At 49.7% G+C, this 19,443-nt stretch overlaps 1 protein-coding gene across 1 annotated transcript in view; it reads left to right on the forward strand.

Annotated features, from left to right (window-relative positions):
- Positions 1–584: 584 nt before the first annotated feature.
- The window catches only part of LOC118634536 (heparan sulfate glucosamine 3-O-sulfotransferase 3B1), a 38,546-nt gene continuing 19,687 nt past the window's right edge, over positions 585–19,443 (forward strand). Inside the window, exon 1 of the mRNA XM_036269128.1 lies at positions 585–1,576. Coding sequence (XP_036125021.1) covers positions 1,023–1,576 — 554 coding nt within the window. The 5' untranslated portion in view covers positions 585–1,022. The remainder of the gene's footprint in view (positions 1,577–19,443) is intronic.

Raw genomic sequence — 19,443 nt, forward strand, 5'->3', positions numbered from 1 at the left:
GGAAAGACATTTTTTAAAAAAAAGTTGACAGCAATATCCAACACGCTTTCCATTTTAACTCCCTAAACTGATTTTCCCCCTCTGATTCCCTGGATGGTTTGGGGGCTGCGTGCATGTACCGCCTGACTCTCGCTTCTCCAGTGCCCTTCCTACTTAACACACACATCATCAGCCGGTCCGAGAAACATCTGGATGGGGACTCGAATCCCGATACAGTGGCAACTACAGCCAAGGCTGACTCCCGGGGAGCAAGTGCGGAAATGTGCGCGGGTGCCGAAGTGCACCACTCGGTGGGGTCTGTCCTCTTCCAGCGCTGGGCCATGCCAGCATCCTTCCTTCCATCTGCTCCTGTCACCAGTCCCTGACTCCGCCCTTCTGATCCCGCAGCCAATAGAAACCCCTGATCACTCTCCTCCGCCCAAACCCTTTCCACACCCCCACGTTCCGGAAGCTGGTTGGCTGCTGAATCCTAAGCGAAGCGGCAGTATTTGCATGGTGGTCCGGGTTTCTGGTAAGTGGAACGACCTGTCACTCCCGGTGGCCGGGCCCGCCCACTCCACCTCCGTCTCCGACTCTTCCTGCGCAGTTCTCTTCGCAGTCTCTGCGAGGAAGTGCCGGGGCTGCTCTCAGGCTCAGCTCACAGGGCATCGCAGAGGCAGCCCCGGCCAGCAGCAGTACGCACCGTCCGGAGTGGCCAGGGCGCGAGAGTGCAGCAGAATCTCTTGGCTCAGAGCTGGGTGTCGCTCCGCAGGAGCCGTCCCCTGGCCAACAGTTGCCGCCACCGACTTTCTTTCCAGTTGCGGCTCCTCCCGGGCAACATGTCAAAAGCCGCGGCTGCTGCAGCTGCCGCCGCCACCTGGGGAAGAGCAGCAGGAACAGCAGCGGTGGCCCCGGGCGCGCGGGTGCAATAAACCCCATCACCGGGCGTCCAGAGGGCCAAGGAACCCTCTCCGCGCTCACGGCTCCGGCGGGACCAGCGCCATGTGCTGAGCCATGTCCCTCGCCGCGCCCGCGGGCAGCGCATGGGGCAGCGCCTGAGCGGCATCCGATCCTGCCTCCATGTCCCCAGCCGGTTTCTGCCGCAGCCGCAGGCGCCCCCGCCACCGGTGAGGAGGAAGATCGCGCTGCTCTTCGCCATGCTTTGCATCTGGCTCTACATGTTCCTGTACTCGTGCGCCGGCTCGTGCGCCGCCGCGCCAGGGCTGCTGCTGCTGGGCTCCGGGTCCCGCGCCGTCCACGACCCGCCAGCCCTGTCCACGGGTCCCGACGGGGCTTTCCCAAGGCTGCCATTCCAGGCGGCGCCAGCCACCCAGTTGGCTGCGGGCAAGGAGAAGGCCGATGGCGCCGTGAGCCAAGAGGAGCAGAGTCCCGAGGCGCCGGACTCCCCCAGTCCCATCTCCAGCTTCGTTACTGGGTCCGGGAGCAAGCAGCTGCCGCAGGCCATCATCATCGGCGTGAAGAAGGGCGGCACGCGGGCGCTGCTGGAGTTCCTGCGCGTGCACCCAGACGTGCGCGCCGTAGGCGCCGAGCCCCACTTCTTCGACCGCAGCTACGACAAGGGCCTCGCCTGGTACCGGTGAGTCTTCCTAGGGCCAGAGTCAGAGGCGCCAGCTGCTATCCAGAACGTGAGGGGAGGGAGATGTGGCTTCCGCTAGGGGAGTGACAGGGGTACCGTCTCGGACCACCTGGGGCGGGGAGCAGCAGTGAACAAATGCGCTGTGTTGGCCCGCAGCGCTGAGAATCCCGCCCCAGCGCGGTACCGAGAGTGCAGAGGAGGTGGGGAGGCTCTTGCTACAACCCATAGAAACTTCTCGAGGAGCTCTGGCAGCCCAGTGGCCCAAGCTATCCTAGCTCTTATAGGAGAACTCACCTCAAAGAAGGGGAGACAGCGACTGAGATGGCGCTCTGGGAAGCACGCAACCCTCTAACGGTGGCCTGTCCCAGAAGAATCTGTCAGGGCTGCTCGTATTTTATTCTCGGAGCCCGGGACGTTCTGCGCCCCGCGGGCCGCGGTCTCCGCCCCACACCAACTTCTAGAACAGCTTCTGCTCCCCAGATGCGGATGTGGGGGTGGGAGTGATGGTGTCCTACTCCGGTCGCGCGGAGTCTAGTCACGTTTTGTCACAGTTCTCCTTGGTGGAACCCGAACCCAAAGAGGGTCAAACTCACTTCGCTGGAGAGCAGCTCTGGTTGGGAGAGTGAGCTGGGAGGGTGGCCCGGCGCCTCCGCCCGGCGGACGGGTGGGCGGCGCGCGGCACGCGGATTGTGGAGCGGTGCTGGTCCCTGTTGGGCAAAGGAGCGCACTGCAGCGGGCCCGAGCGGCGCGCAGCTTGGAAGGCATCCCGGCGCCCCCGGCACGGCCAGCCCGTTTCCGCCTCCTCGGCTTGGGTGTTGGGAGCACAGAGCAGGAACGCGAGTCTCCGCGGGCCCTTTACACGTGGGGGCGCAAAGAATATTGGGGGCCCATTGATTAAGAAATGTGGTTTGCCCGGAGGTTGGGGCTTTTGGAGACTCGGTTCTCGAGTAAGGTTGTGGGTCCGGTTCCATAGGTAACCACGACCTCTGCCCAGCGCTTCCCGCAGCCGCCTGTCTTTGGGGTGAGCACTTGGGTTGGTCGAGCTTCCGGTGAGGCGCGGTGAGCCCAGGGTCCAGACTCCTGCCTTCGGAAACCTGGTCGTCAACCAGGGGCCTGGCCACCGGCCCCCACCCCTTCTATCTAGTCACCTTCTCCGCCCCTCAACCCCCCACTCGTCACAAGCATGACTCAATCGACTCCCCGACACCCCTCCAGGCCCTGTGAACCTCCAAAAGGCTCGAGACTTCGGAAAACCAAAGGGGAGACTCGAACCGAACTTCACTCCCTGCCCCCAACCCCCCTTTCGGCTACAGGAGAGGATAGAAGATAAAAGGGGGCTGACCCAAAGGATTAAAACCGCTCAGTTCCCAGCCTCGCCCTCCCCCTCCCTTTTGTCCTTGATGTTTTTATTGTCAGCAGTTGCCCAAGTCTCGAGGTTTAGCCAGCCGTGACAGTCACCCTTCCCACCATTACTGGGTCGTGGACACCGGCTGTTAAGAATAGGCGCTCTGCAGTCAAACGCCTGGACTCCCGTCCTGGCTCTGGCAGGTCGCTAAGTCGGGCCGAGCCTCAGTGCTCTCTTAGGTGCAGTGGGATCCTGTGGTTCTCCGCTGGGCGGGGAGGGAGGGTGCGTTGGTGCGGTCAGGTGCCTGGCTGGCACGTGGGGTCTCTCTAATTGTTAGCTGTTGTCATCGATCGTATTGTTATTACTTCTACCACCACCATTCCTGCTCCTCCTGGGATGCCGATCCCGGGCCCGGGTGGCAGGCGAACACTCGCTCCTTTCCAGATGGAACCCACCCGAGGCCAGAGGCAGCCCGGAGTTTTCTGAGATTAGATACACGGCGGGGGGTGGGGTGGGGGCTGAGAGGAACTGGCAGGAAACTAACTGAATCTTCCACGTCAGGCGGTTTTTAAAGCACCTGGGGCAGGCTGTGGAAATCCCCACAAGAAGATTCACGCAATCTCTTAGGCTGCTGCCCTCCACCTGCTACGTTCCTTTTGATTGACTCAAAAACAAGGAGTAAAGAACCAAGTCGCTCTGGAAACCCTCACCGCGCGCCAGCAGCGCGGGGCGCAGCCGGGAGTCTGGGGCGAGACCCGCCTCGGGGCCGCTTAGCCAGCGGCCGGGCGAGGCGGCCGGACTTGGGGGCCTCGAGGGCTGGGCCGGGACGCCGGAGGCGGGAAGTTCCTCAGCCTCCCGAGACATCTCCCCAAACTGAAGTGCCGGGCTGTTCTGACCTGGAGGCCCAAGGCCCGCGGCAGTGACCCTGGACTGCTCGGCGGGAGGAGCAAACTGCAAGCGAAGCTACTCCCCCCAAACTCGGCGTTCCCGGCTGCTCCAGCAGAACGCGGTGTGGCCGCAGGGTTAGTGCCTTTCTTAAAAAAAAGGAAATCAAAAAACTATTTTAAATGCCCCTTGTTTAATTAACATATTTTTATTAATGAATACTATACTGGATGTCTGGGCAAATGTGTAGACTCAAAATGATTTTGAAAGCGGCCGTTTAACTTTCAATAACGACACCGAAGGAGACGTCTGACCTGGGACGCTGGTACCGAGCCCAGTGCCAGGGAGCACCCTTCGCGCTCGCTGGCCTCCCCGCCGGGCAAGCCCTGATGCTCGCCAGAGGCGCGTCGTCTTGGGTCTCTGCCGCGGGCGGTCCAGGCAGGCAGCAGATTGGAGACGAGTACAAATAATAATTAACCAGACAGAGTTGCAGTTCAGACACGTGGTTAGACAAGTTCTCATAACTAGAAAGTGGGAGAGAGGGGAGACATTTTGAAGGCATTAAAGAACTTTGGGTGTGGATGGCTAAACCCCAGTGTCAGCATCATAATCCGCAGGAGAAGGAGATCTTGGCTCTGTCTGTGCGAGTCGTTAATGGGGTTAATCAGTTGGGACACAGTCCTGCTAGTGGCCTAACCATGGGCCTGGCGGATTTGCACGAAGTCTCAGAAATTGACTGTAGTTCCTTGTCCTCACCGTCAGCCAGAACAGGAGGGATTGTGGTGGGATGGAGTCCACCGTGGTAGCGATTTGGAGCGGAGCTGACTGCCACGGGCCAGAGAGCGGAGCTTTCCCTCTGCCCTCTCTGTTGCCCTGGAATCTGAGTATGTTTTAGCCTGAGATTAAGACTTGTGGGTTTGATTTGCCAGTTTATTATCCGGCTCTCTTTCTCATTCAGGCCTCGCTAACTTAGTATGTGCTGGGGAGCTCCACATGGAGTGACATACCAGGCCTTTACCTTCTCTTGGAGGTTGTGATTGTGTTTGAGAACTCTGGGGCCAGGGTTCAGGAGAACCTCGCATATACCAGGGTGGGGAAGGCACACACCCTGTACATTTCGGTTCTGAATATTGATTTAAACTTAAATAGATACATTCTTTCATACATTTCTTTTTGATTCAGTGGAAGTTTGGTAGATTTTCACAAATTTTAATGACCTCAGTTTGGGAATTAAGTTAGCCAAATAGTGTGATTATTAATTTTTATATAGAAATATGCCTTAGACTTTATAGAGCAGAAACTCATTCCCCATGGATACTCTTTTTTCCATTTTTGATCATACAAAATAACCTGACCACTCCAATAATGTGGCCACATTTAAAAAAAAAAAAGTAGTGTGTGTGTGTGTGTGTGTGTGTGTGTTTTAATAATTTTGGTAGCTAGCATTTCTGAATGTTTTCCCAATGGGCCAGGTACTATTTCAAACTTACAGGATTAACAAATTTAATCCTTATTACAATCCTATGAAGTAGGTACTTTTATAGATGAAAAACACAGGCACAGAGAGGTTAAGCAACTTGCTCAAGGAGTCTCAGCTAGAAGGTGGCAAAGCTAATATACTAACCCAGGCATTCTGGCTCAGGAGGTCGCTCTGTGCCATGCTCCATTGCTTAGGTGACCAAAACCATGATGGTGGTCATATATGATGAGTTCAAAACTGGGTTTGCTTTAAAAAAAAAAAAAGTGAGTTTTTTGATGCACTCAGTGACCTCAGTGTGGATTGCTCACTTTGCCATTCACTTTAAAAGAATATCAGCTCCAGAAGAGGCTAGTTGCTCTGACCAAAGTTGGTTTATAACTAAAGTGAGGATAATTACATCACATGGCAGTTTCACTTCTCTGCCTGGACTGGACAGTTAGAGTCAAAGGAGTCATTAAAATGACAAAAATATCCCTCAGTATAAAGGCTGAGAAAACAGTGAATGTCCCTAATAAGAATAGATTTATTCTCTTCCCTTTGCTCCCTTTTAAGGCTGGGGCCTGTGGAGGACATAGGGTTGAAAGAGATGCTCCAAAACTTCTGGAAATGAATTTATTCATTTAAAAGAAGTATATATAGTTCCCCAAGTCAAGACTGAAAACATAGTTAACTAGAAGACACTTGTAACTAAAACTTTGCGTAGATTTCTTTAGAATTAGACTTGGAAAACCAGTAACTTCAGAAAATCTCCCTCCTGAAAACTAGTAGCTGAAAATAGCTACTTTTCCTACATTTTTAATTTAATAAATGTGGAGAAATCTAATTTCTCCTCTATTTTCCTAGTCTATTTCTAAAAATTTGTCCAGAGACTGTTTTTTTCTTTACTAAAGGAAATTTGAGATAAGATCTGATTGGGGGTAATCCTTTTTGAAGTAATTGTATTTTCTCAGTCCTGGAGCTTAAACCAAGTATGTAACTCACTTCAAGCTCCTGGGTGAAGATCAAAATTCTACATTTATATGCAACAATTTGAAATACGAACCGTCATATTACAAAGCTGTCAAGATTTATTAGCAAGACGGTGTAGCATGTGTTGAACTCTGTTTTTAATTAGGCACCTAAATTAGACCATAAAATGGTTGATTAATCTTTTACAAGTTGAGGGGGAAATATAACATAAATTAACCTAATCATAAGTGTTTTCCCAGATGCTCTCAGTTAATAAAATAGTCAATATTTAATAGGAACCTATTTGTTTTAAATAAATAAAATGCTGAAATGAATTTAAATTACACTTATTATCTTCCAAATGATATGTTGTTATTGATCAGGTCTCTAAAAATTAGGCTGTGCCCATGTCTTAAAAAATATTTATTAAAATAAAATACTACAATTGACTAAGCTGACTAGGGTAGATTTTGTCTTTATAATGAAGCCTGATTATTGCAAAGTTACAATATACTACTGACTAATATTTGTAAGAGACATTTCCAGCTAAAGTTTTGTTATTTGAAATTTTAAAGTGACCTGTCACAGCTTCTGTTTTTCTAGTTCAGTGTTTTATTTTTGTTTGAAGAAAAACTTTTAGCTATTTTGAAAAATCAGTATGTCAAAAAACCTCATTCCAAATACGTACGCTGATTTATCTTTTTGTTTAAAACGTGGGACATACAGTTTTCTGATTATAGAAGATGACCCTTTGAATCACGAAAATTATTTAGAATTAAAAATTCACCAAGAATTAAAAAAAAAAACCCATCAATCAGCTAGTGCTATGGATCAGGGAAGTGGCTTTTATTGAAAGCTCAGAACTGCAATGCAACTTGACTAGACTGTCTACTGCTTTCTGGCAGTAGTTTCTGAATGCTTTATGTTCTCACTCTATGAACATGGAAATTAAGTTGATTGACAGAAGCACAAAATGTCCACTTTAAAGGCAGAGCATAATGAACATTTCTTTTGCTGTGAATAGAGTTAGTTTTCAAATAGGGTGCTATCTCTCTCATTTAGCAGTCTGTGATTTCACACAGTAAGGGACATTTCATCCTAGGCTGTGGGGATAGTCAGGAATCCCAGCAAAATGAATTCCCCAAGTATGTGGCACATTTTCAAGGGTAATGGATACAATATGCTGCCTACCTCAAATGAAAACATTTCCCATGATCGAAAAGAAATGAGATACGGGTATCTTTGAAAACTACTTGTAAGTAGAGCATGAAACTTTAAAATATAGTTTAAACATTACCTACTAGAAATTTCATATTCCTTTCAAACAGTACCAAAATAAAACTGACAACAAATAAAACTGATGTTATTGTATATTAATTTTTCTTTCTGATTTTAGATTCAGGGGAAAGTTTAGGATATGAAGAGTAATCACCAGCTTTACTGATGATAATAAATAATTTTCACTGTAGCTAAGAGACTCTGTGTTAAAATACTGCCAATGCTAATAACACCCTCATTATTTTTTTTTTGTATATAGATAAGTGTGATACTAATTTCCTATAAGTTATGTCTGTATATTAAATTCTTCTTATAAATGTCCACTCTGTGACTTCAAATATATTAAAAATAGTGTAAGTTCCTGGGTCATTAAAAAAATTTACTTCAGTGGGTCATGGATGAAACATGTTGAAATAGCAAAGCTGTACTAACAGAATTTGTTTGCCTCCTGAAGAGAGATGCTTTTAAAAATTATTTGTGCCGATCTGTGCAGAGTTGATTAAACAGTACTGCCAGAGAGGAATTTCTATTTTCTACAGTCATTATAAAATTATGTACGTGTACACACCACATACATTCACTGTAACTTTAAATTGATAAATTAGTTACAGAACAGATAAGCTCTTGGAATAAAATATTTTTCTTCTAAATACAGCAAATGGGCTAAAATAAGACTCCGGTTTAACATCAAGTTGATCGTATGTAAGCCTAGGCTAGGCTATGTTTTGAGGTCAGTACTTTTAAACACTTTTGGCCAGAAAGTGAATGCTTCCATGTGCGTTCATCAAGGAACTTGCCGGGGGGCGGGGAGGCGATGATGCACAATACCTTTCTCCCCGAATCCTTGTCCCACACTTCTTAACTGGTGACACTTGATTAGAAAGGCATAAAACACTGCAAGAGTGTTCTGGGCAAAGGAGGCTTAGGCAACAAATGGAGAGTGAAAAAAAAAACATTGGGAAGGGAAGTGAGAAGCAGCAGATTTTTCACGCATACTCTTGATTTGATGAATGGGGGCAGGAGAAAAGGTGTGGTGACAGAAGTGTCCAACATGGCCCAGGCAGGCCTCTGACGTTGCCACGTGTCTTGCTTCCCGGCAGCTGGAGGAGCGTTCGCTCGCACCTCGGGGTCTGGAGGTGGCCGAGCCGCAGCCAACGGCGGAGAAAATGGCTTCGGCCGGCCGGCTGGCCTCGGGGTCCGGCAGCACAGCCCGTGCCGCCTGGGATCGCTGAGCCCCGGAGACAGATGGTCGCGCTTCTTCGCGCTGGGGGCGGGGCCGGCGACCTGGCCTGGGGCTGCCCCTGGGTCTCTGGGGTCGAGCCACGTGACCAGCCCGGGCCCTGCGCTCCGGCCTCACCTGTTGGGCTGAGCCTGTTGTAGCGGCCCGCGCTCGCAGTGGGCGGGGCCGGTGGTCCCTAGCCTGCATTGATTGGTCCGTGGGTTGCCGGTAAACCAATGGCGTCCCGCCTTGTCGATAGCCCTGCCCAGAGGGGCGGGCGGAGCAGGCGCGTCCTGTCCTGGCCAGAGTGGACTTTCCCGGGCTGCTCCAGTACAGTGATCCGAGCAGAATTGTCCCAGAACCACCGTCGTCTTCATAGCCGAGCTTATCAGCTTATCTATTGTGCTTCCTTCTTTTTTTCCCTGTCTTTTCTAAACCCTCCTGCACAAAAGTCCCTCCTTGTGGAGGGGAGGCGTCTCTTGTCTGGAAGTTGGCTTCTGTTGGGCAGAACAGTGAGGACTCGAGCGAGTCCCCTTCCGATTTGGAATCTCCACTGCACAGACTCTGGCCATTTCTCCTCCGCAGCCCTTCTGGTCCGCTCCCCAAGTGTCCCTCCAGGGCACACACTCCCCGGTGGCTCTCCTTCTCTCTGCCCTGTGCCCACAGCCTGCAGATGCCCCCTATTCAGAGGGGGAAGGAATGGCTCCCCGTTGGGCAACTTGGAAGCCCTTTTCTGCTTCCCCAGCCTGAAGGGTGGGCAGGAAGCCTTCTCTGGGTACTGACAAGCTCAGCCTTCTCTAGTCCTGTCAAGGAGGAAGGACAGGCTGAAAAATGCCTACAGCGAGGATGCGGTTTACAGGACGGCACTGAGAATTAATTTTGTTGTTGATTTGCATGAGGCAGTCTTGTTCTCTGGAAGGTTTTGCAGAAGTGCAGGAGATGACCTGTACTTAAAAAGGGTAGGAAGCTTACATAGAACACTGCTTATTGCTGCAGGAGATGTTGAAACAATGCAGGATCGGCCCACATATCCATTAAAGTAGTCTCCCCCAGGAGACGACACACTGAGCCAACAATTAGAGAACAGTAATTCACTGCCAGATCACTCCTGGTGCCTTCCCCGAGCTGAAAGGACTCTCCTTCTCCCTCCTTGTCTCTCTGGCTGCAAACTCATCCTGATTCGCCAGACATTCGTCTTGATGTGTGCTGTTCATTGGGTCCCTGGTGCCCTCCTGTCTGATTGTTTCAGAGTCTCCTGGGCACTTAGCATATGCTAGAGCTGCCAGTTAACACAGATATACAAAAAAGTAAACATCCTGTTCCCAGCCAAGAGCTTTTTACAGGAGACCCAAGAAAGTGAGTGGGTGTGTGTGAGAGAGGGGGTGAAAGAGTAAGGTAGGGAAACTGATCATTACTGTGTTATTCACCTGAAATACTTAATGGAGGAAGCAAAAGGTGACCGTTTGACGTTTTTTTATATAGGCAATGAATAATACATTCTTATAAATCACGTTGAGCAGTTTTTTCACTTATCTAACAAAGAGTTATTAGTACTTAGTTTAAAAAATATATAAACTTTGTTTTTTAGAGTCGTTTTAAGTTCACAGCAAAAGTGAGTGAAAACAGTTCCCATATATGCCCTGCCCTCACAGATAGACAGCCTCCCCCACTATCAACATGCAGGATCGGAGTGGTACATTTGTTACCATCGATAAACTTACAGTGACATGTCATTATCATCAAAAGTCCATAGTTTACATTAGGGTTCACTCTTGATGTTGCACATGTTACTGCTTTTGACAAATGTATAATGGGGAGTATCCATCATTATAGTCTCACCCAGAACAGTTTCACTGTCTTAAACATGCCCTGTTTGAGCACTCTTATCATGTGCTATGCCAGGCAGCACTTGAAGTACTAAGGAAGTACAAGAGACATGAACTTGTCCTTCAGGGGCCTGTTTTAGTGAACTAAAATCTACAGGCTCAAAGAGGTCTCAACGCAATTTAAGCACTGATTAAAAAAACAAAACAAAACATTAGCCCTGCCGAATCACCAATAAATCTAAGGACCATTTGAAGGAGAAGAGGAAGCATGTGATAAAGTGATTGAAAGTGCAAATAAGAAATGTGACTTTATATTTTACTTTTCCAGGAGCTTCCAAAGAGAACTAAGGAGGTAAGAGGGAGAGGGGATGCTGGTTACTCTGTGATGCAGTAGAAAAGTGAGGGCCTGCTCTATACAGGCCAATGGCTGATGCTTATGGCATCTTAACTATGGTCCTTTCTGCGCGATTTTCCCTCTTTTGCAGAAGAGCAAAGAGAAGCTCACAGGGGTTGCCTAACGCCGCCATACAGCTGTACCTACAGTGTCACAGCCTCTTGAACCCTAATACCTCCCCAACTGCCCTTCTAACTCCATAATTCAGCATAGAAGGATTCACAAGATTATGTATTTTCTCTCTTTTTTTGTCATTTCTTTTACTTCCCCACAGTCAGTCCTCAGCCCCCTCTGTTGCTATGGCATCTGCATTGATGGTGCTAGCCTTCATGTGTGTCATCCATGCACCAACCTGTCACTTTGGCATCATCCCTGTTGCCCATGCTTCAAAGATAAAATCTGTACATCTGACACCCCCTTGGTGACCACAGCCACCTCTCATTTTTCTCATTTGCCAGCCCATCGCTTCTCTTGCACCTGTTCCTTGAAGCTGCCTGCCATGCCCACGCTGCCCAGATCTCAGGGTTACACTGAAACTCTCAGTCCTCACCCCATGTGGCTCATCGCTTCCTTAGCTGACCCCTAAATCTCTTGCCCCACCCTGTGGAGACACCCTGCTTTGTACCATGCGAGCAGGAGCAGGTCTTGCCATGGAGTATACCTGGCCCACCCCAAGTTATGTCTGTGCCCAAGAACTCGGGCCTTTCTCTTCATCTTAACCCAGCTGGTCACCCTTCCCCATGCCAGGCCCCACGGTGTACACTGTCCCCCTGGGTGGTGCCCTTTGCCTTCAAGTACTGGTTCACAGAACCCCCTCCACATAGGGAGAAACTCGGGCAAGACCCAGCATCTGTAAGAATACCACTCTCTTTTTTTTTAGTACGTGCCCCTAGAGGGAACCGAACCTGGGACTCTCTGGTCCGCAGGCCAACGCTCCAACTGCTGATCCAAACTGGCCAGGGCAGAATACCACTCTCTTAACCACTTCTTCTCAACATGGCCTTATTGCTATTTTCCCAAGACTGTCCTCCATCATTTCTTAGAGGTATTGTGGTCTCCCTTTTCTGTATTATTTGAAGAAAATCCCAGACATCATATTTTACTTAAAAATCTGCCCTGTGGGTTTTTAGTCAAATTTATGTTCACATAACTGTGAAAAGTGTACAAATCAGATGTGTGCAACCTGATGAATTTCACGAAGTGAACACACCCATTAAGATCCATTCAAGAACCCTCATGTTCCCTTCCGGTTACTGTCCCTGTCCCAAGGATAGCCACTCTCTTACTTTTTACCACCACAGATTAGTTATGACTGTCTGAACTTACTGTAAAGGAAATTCTAGAGTGAATATTTGTAGGTTTTCAAAAACATGTAAATTCATTGCCAATATTGACAGATTAAGAGATTTCACAAATGCAGATTTTCTGCTTCTTTTATAAAGAAGCTGACAGTACAAAGCTTGCCTTTCTCAAGGCAACAACTGGCTGGAGCTGGAGAGCGGCAGTGACTGAATGGGGCGTGTTCTCTTCTGTTTGCCACAGTCTCCACTGCTCCTTACTGCTCACACCTACCAGGCTTCACTCACTGTTACCGGCCTAGTCCCAGGTCTGGCTCAGTGCCAGACAGGGTGAGAGTTACAAACCAGCCCCTCCCCCATTTTTTAAGGTATGCACTATTTTAGGATTGAATTCCCATTTACCATGGACATTCTTTTTTAAAATATTTTTTATCATGGCCCTGGCTGGTTTGGCTCAGCGGTTGGAGCATTGGCCTGTGGACCAGAGAGTCCTGGGTTCAGTTCCCGCTAGGGGCACGTATCAAAAAAAAAAAGTTTTTATCATGGACATTCTTATTAGCTTTTGGAATTCGTTATTTTTCTATTTGACTTAGTTTTCATTTTAGCACTCTGTAGAGACCCCGGGAGAGGCCGCATGGAGGTCTGCTAGCTCCACGCCGGTTAACATTAGAATCACCATCTTACAATGGTTTCAAATAACATGCTTCTTCTCTTTTATATTTTGTTTTTTAAACTGGCTCTTCTTCCATGTGGCCCCCAGTTGAAGTCAGTCTTTGGCTAGGGACACTTGGTGACCTGGAGCAGGTCGCTTTATCTTTTTGGTGTCCGCATCCTCAAGTGTACAGAGGAGACGGGCCATCAGTTCTTCCTAAACCGGCGCTCAGCGAACTCGGGGCAGGACCACACTTCCCTCAGCCCACTGTGGAGTTGTCCTGCTGTGGGTGACGTACACTCGTCGTGCCTGTGCCTCTGCCACACATCGTGTGACACCACCCTCACCTGTACTTGTCCAATGAGTTCACTGATCAGAGCCTTGGGTGCTGGAACGACGTCAGATTACTTTGGTGGCTTTCAACACCCTCAGGTTGTGTGTTTCTCCTTGAAGACAGGTTGCGGGCAGTCTGCTGGCCAGGCCCGGAGAAGCACTGTCTCGAGTTTCTTCAGTGAACAAAAGTTCTAAAAAATGTAGTAAATGATCTGTTTTTAAAAAAATTGGCTTCGTGTTAGCATATTAAAGGCCCTGAGAAGTATTATAGCTCAAAACAAAAATCTGTTTATTTTGTTAAAGTTTCCCTGGAGTACAAAATCCTGTTTTCATTTGGTACCTGCTGGTAACCTAGGGAGTTGTCGGTCCAGATGCCAACGTGGGCAGTTAGCGGAGCTGGGCCCCAAGGTTTCGTGCGCTTGGAGGGGTCTGACCTCTGGCCCTGTGCTCTCTCTGTCTGGCCTTGGAACGGGATTAGACGCCGTACTTCTCCCACTTGAGACATGGTCTCCAACGCAGTGTGTCCACACCCGCTCGGGCCCGGGGTGATTGTGCAGACAGAGTGCAGAGGGGCGGTTGGGGTGCAGTGCATCGGGGCCCTGGGCGCAGCCGCCCCAGCCCAAGCTTGCTGCGGCTTCTCCGGAGGCTTCCGCCTGCCCTTCTGCCCTGAGCAGGCTACTTGCAGGATCAGCTCTCCTCCAAGAAACGTATGCCTGTTCCTAAAGGTGAGTGCTCCCTCTCCAAGCTCTTTGCAGAGCAAGATGTCTGGTGTGTTGGGAAAGGGGGAGGCTTTTTTCCCACCCTGCCTGTCACGGCGTAGCCCTGTGGTCAGTGCGGTTTCATCGCAGAACCAAAGGCTGCTCACCCGGACACCTTGTGAGGTCCCCGACCCTGACTGCCGCATTCACATCCTCAGCCTGGAGCTGCAAACCCACACCAAGACAATCACCTTTCTTTTAGACGTGCACTTGCCTTTTTGTGCCTGGGGCCAAGGGGGAACACTTACAGTGTTCTTCAGTCACACAGCACCGGAAACGGAGGGAACTTTCGTATTAGGTGTCACTGGGAAAGGAGGCAAGTGGAACCTTTGGCAGAGAGATAGGGGATCCGTTTACCTATTTGTACAAAACTTAAGTTACAAGAGTGTCTGGGTTTCCCTTCCAAGCACTCTAAACTTGCCATACTGATCTTACGATCTCCTGATGCACTTACCCTAGACTCCTCATGTTTGGTGAAATTCTAACACCTGTTTGGATGCCCCTCACCTCTGCCCCGCGTCCCTGCAGAGGGGGGAGGTGTTTGGCTGCGGCATTTCACACGGTGTGGAAGGGAACAATTTCACACCAGAGTGGGGTCCTCTGTGGTGTGTACTTGACTGGCTTTTCTTTCTTATCACACTTCCCTTCCTATAAAGTTACGTATCTTTTAACGGGATATTTAATACCCACCCTCTCTTTCTCTGGGCCTTGTGGAAGTCAGGCAATAGTGACACAGCCTTATTGCCCAGTCATGACCAGAGCATATAATTGGCGCTCCTCGTGGAATAATGCCGAGTCTACCATTCATTCATTCATGATTTAATTTCATCTACCAGACAGTTTTGGAGCACCTAGAATGCGTCAAAGTGGATGAAAGCACTTGGAAAATTAGATGTCAAGCAGTTGTCAGAAGCCTCAAGGAGATCACTATCTTGGTCAAGGGGCCATGGTGAGAAATAATATAAAACAAAGTCAGAAATGCTGTGGGAACCGAGGGAAGGGGGCTCAAAGGAGAGGCTACCACTGAACTGGGCTTTGAAGTATGGATAGGAGTTTGTCAGCTGACTGTCCCAGAAAGCAAATGGTGTTCAGGACAGCACTGGGGAAAAGACCTAGAGAGAGGCATGGTAGAGCATGGGGGCTGAAGGGGGTGAGGGGGTACGGGGGAGTAAGGGGGACAGGACAGGAGGCTGGCTCAGAGGGGCAGTGTTATGTGTAGGGAAGGTCTTCATCTCACTGACCAAAGGGAGTTTTTTGGGCCAGCACTGCTTCCCATACCAAAGAAATTCACAGACTTTACATGAATTATGCATATAAATTCTTTCATGTATTTTTGAGAAAAATGAAATAGTTTGGTGTTTCGAGGCAGAGAAACCAAGAAGACGTGCAGTGAGTTTTCTAGGAGGTGCAGCACAGCCCCGCTGGTGGTCTGGATGTGGCTGTCCGAGTTCCCGATGGTGCTCACACAAAGACGTGGACATACTTCCTCCCTCATCCAGAACCCACGCGGCCCTCTCCCTGTTGCCTCTTTGAGTACCTTGGATGATATCCCAGAGGACACAGACTGTCCCTCTGGGATTTGAAGTTTTGGGGAAAGACAACTATTCTGCCCCAAATCCCAACTAGGCTCTGAAGGCCAACTTCCCAGCCCAGTGCCACGAAGAAACAGATGGCCAAAAGCCTGGGCTTCACCCTGCCAGCCTCCTCCTCTCCTGACCCTCCCGCCACACTGGGGGAGGAGCCCGACCGTTCCTTGGGAGGGGCTTCTGACAAGCAGAGGAAGCAAGGGGAGAGGGTATGGTCCCTGGCTGGACGGGGTTGGAGCAGACATTCCCCCCTTGTCTCAGAATTCTGAGCGGTGGAGAGAGGCCATGTTTGGTCCATGGTTGCCAGCCTCCCGAAGGTGATCTAGTTTTCCCCACCATTCACTGTAGAGGAGCTCGGCTCAGTGTGGAGCCTTCCGTGTTAGCATTATAAAAGGGATTGGCCTCATTGCTGAAGTCTGGCTGAGAATTGCATCACCCTGATCCAGAGCCTACTTCTTTTGAGAAGAGACAGAGACAAGAGGCCAAGAGGTGTTGGGCTCAGGAGAGAACAGCCGGGGCAGGTGGTGGTGGGGGGGGGGTCCTGGTTGTGGGGCAGCCCCTGAACAGGGCAGGCCCTGCCCTGTTCCCATGTTCCCATCTCCTCCCCATCTGTCTCCTCTAGTGAAATGTCCGTCCCATCATTCACAGTTATTTTTAGGGTGTGTTTTCTTCTAGTCCCAGCTGGAGAGAGAAATACAGAATGGTCTGGCGGCCCTTCCTATGTTCTGTAAAAAGAGCATTAGCGGGGGAGCACCTTCCAGCTTCCTGCACACTTAAGTTTTCATCCTTAAGTGCCTTGATCAAAGCCACCTCATCTTACCCAAATGGTGTCTTTTGGGGATGTCAGTTTCGGGGAGTGGGGAGCACAAAAGCTTGTCACCTGTTGGTGTGTAACCTCTGTGGTTGCTCAGCCCCCAGATGTGGCAAATAGGTTGTAGGTCCCAGAAGCTCAAGGTGCGGACGGAGCACTAGCAGACAGCTGGGTCCAGGCTGCAGGTAAAGACACTTCCCTGTGAGTGCACCAGTCAAGTTAGGTCCTAAAGCTCAGCCCCACTCATGTTTAACACGTGAACCCCATAAAGAATTTTCCAGCTGCTAGTTGCTTGTCAGTTACATTTGAATTTGGATTTGGTGCTGTTTTGTCTCAATTTTAAAATTATTTGGCTTCGTTCTACTCAGTGGAGTGTATTGAGAGGACAGTCTGGAGGAGACTGGCATTAGGGACCTTGGGGATTACAGTGTCCTCTGGAATTCAGCAACAGGGACAGAGGACTGGGGAGGAATCCAGTTGCTTCATTTTAGCCCTTGGTGTCCCAGTGTTAGGATGTCCCCTGGTATCAGTGTTGTTTCTTATGGCTGCATATTGGGTTTTATTAATTCATTGAGCATCTCTTCTGTGTCAAGCTCTGCGGATGCAAAGATTTATTCATTTCACAAATATGATTGCCTATTTTATTAGCCCTGACCCTGCCCGCATGCTGCTTACACCCTGCTAGGGAGATGGGCAGGAAACAAAGAAAGAAGTGAACAAATAATAATAGAAGGTCTCACCCGGCGATGCGCGCCATGACCAGAAGTAAAACAGAGGGCGGGGATAGAGAGGTATGGCAGAGAGGGTGACAGGAAAAAGGACTGTCCCATCACCTTTGAAAAGAGGGGATGTTGAGCAGAAGCCCGAGGATGAAAAGGGGTATAGAAGGGTCTAGTGGGTGAGAGCTTGTTTCTGTGAGATGACACTGTAAGCAGAAGAAGATGTCAAAGGAAGAGGGGCAGAGAGGCTGTGCTGTGTGTTCTTGGTGTGAGGGGATACCAGTGGGGCTCTGGCTGCTCTGTGGAGATCCACTCGAGAGCGTGAGCGTGAAGGCAGGGGTTGAGATGGCTAAGTACAGGAGGGCCTGCCACACACAAAAACAGAGGGAGTTCAAGGCACAGAAATATTGCAGAGGAAGGAGTGATTAATGTCCAGGTGGGAGAGCATCTCCCTTGGCAAAGTATCAGGGAGGAGGTGACACCCAAGCAAGGTTTTGACACATGAATAGGAGTTCTTGGGAAGACCATGTGGGAAAGGGGTCTTCTTGCAGAAGAAATACACGTGAAAAGGCAGGGAGGTGCACACGAAAAAGAGTGGTGGATGCCGAGGAGGACCAGTGGAGGAAAACGAAGGCGAGGCTGGACAGCACCCGCGGCGATGGTTGCCTTTTGTAAGCGAGCTGTGGCATCCTGACTTCGAGGGTAACAGTTTATCCGGCACCTTTTTCCTCTCAAGTATCAACTCGGGAGTGGGATTTACGAGATGCCGTTGCATAGCGTTCAGCAGGAATTGCTTTCGCCGGCGATCAGAAAAGATGCCACCCAGTAAAAAGGCGAGCGCTAGAGATCCTGTCCGGATGTGTGCCGGGACCCACGTCCTCTAAGCTGGTTGCTGTCGGCTTGCCTGGATGGAGCCTTTCATTAGGGTGAAGCCGAAAGCCATGTAATTAGAAATTCCACTTCTCAGCTCTTCGGACCTACAACAGGGAACAGCCCCCTGGACGCTCAGTTTCAGCATTCTTAGAAGCTGAGCAGGGCCGGGCTGCCGGTGCCAAGATGCCAAACCTGGTAATTAAGAGGTGGCGTTGCAGGCACACACCTGTTCTGAATGTGCAATTAGTGCCTGCTGCCCTTCTTACTGGGGCTTATCCCTCTGCATAGACCTTTCACAGGGATGGTGTGTGCGTGTGCGTGTGCGTGTGCGTGTGTGTGTGTGTCCCTCGCCTTCTCTTTCTCATTGTCCAGAAGGAGCTGCAAAGAAGGGGCCCGTGTGGAGGACCGGAGGATGGCCCTTGAGAGGGTGCGGAGTTTTTCCCCAGGACTGCTCATCAGATACTTTCCACTCTGCGTTCCTGGTTTATAGCCAGGCTAATTTAATTTCCAGCTGCGAGGCTACTCCCGCATGATGGTAATCTCAAACAGCTAATGAGCTAGAAGAGGAGGCAGCCTGTTGGATTGATGCTTGCGGCTCGGCTCAGTGGCTTCCCACTGCTGATTTATCGGCCTGTTTGTTTTTTGGTTGGAGAGGCTTGTTCCGCCTGGCACATCTTCATGAATCTCCCCTCTTCCAAAGATGGACTGAGCTGTGACTTCTGGCCTCTGGAAATGGAAAACCAGCTCACTGGCCTCTGGAAAAGGAAAACCTTTTTATACCTGGTTGATTTAAAGGGAAGAGGGAGAGCCGACGGGTAGCAGTGTGGCAGCTGCCTATCCATGACCCTGTGTGCACACGGCGAGAAGTCTGAGTCCGCCCTTCACTCCAGCTGGGGTGTGTCACCAGCTGGTACATGTTGGGCAGGCTGCATCGAACAAGGCTGGTCTGTCACATCGATCCTGGGTTTGGGGGCAAGCGTCCCCTTCTGCAGAAGACTCGCCCGGTGGAGAAATAGGGGCCAGTGTGTGCAACACGGAATAGGAATCGTGATGGAGGAATTAGGGCCACAGTTGGGGAGCTAATATGATTATTTCCATTTTGTGAGCCTCTGTTTCAGGGGGTTGAGTGGAAATGGAGCTGAACTGAAGGTATAAGGACACAAGTGCAGAGACAGTGAGAGATTTAGTTCCTACGTTCTAAGTTAAACTCTCTCCACGTATATGTTTATATGATACATATAAGTATGTTTATTTCAGTATAATTATACTCTATATAATCCCCCAAATTAATTAAAAGCCAAACCTTGTTTTAGTTTATCAGAAAGGGAGGGAAGGTGGAAGTCTCAGTACAGTGAGCCCGTGAGCTCGTGGAAGTTCACGACTTTCTTGTGGATAAAGTGTTGGAAAGATCTTAGAATTGATGTCATTCTGCCCAAAGAAGAGAGCAGACCACCTTTCGATA

This window comes from Molossus molossus, unplaced genomic scaffold, assembly GCF_014108415.1.
Source record: "Molossus molossus isolate mMolMol1 unplaced genomic scaffold, mMolMol1.p scaffold_m16_p_19, whole genome shotgun sequence".
Lineage (NCBI taxonomy): Eukaryota > Metazoa > Chordata > Mammalia > Chiroptera > Molossidae > Molossus > Molossus molossus.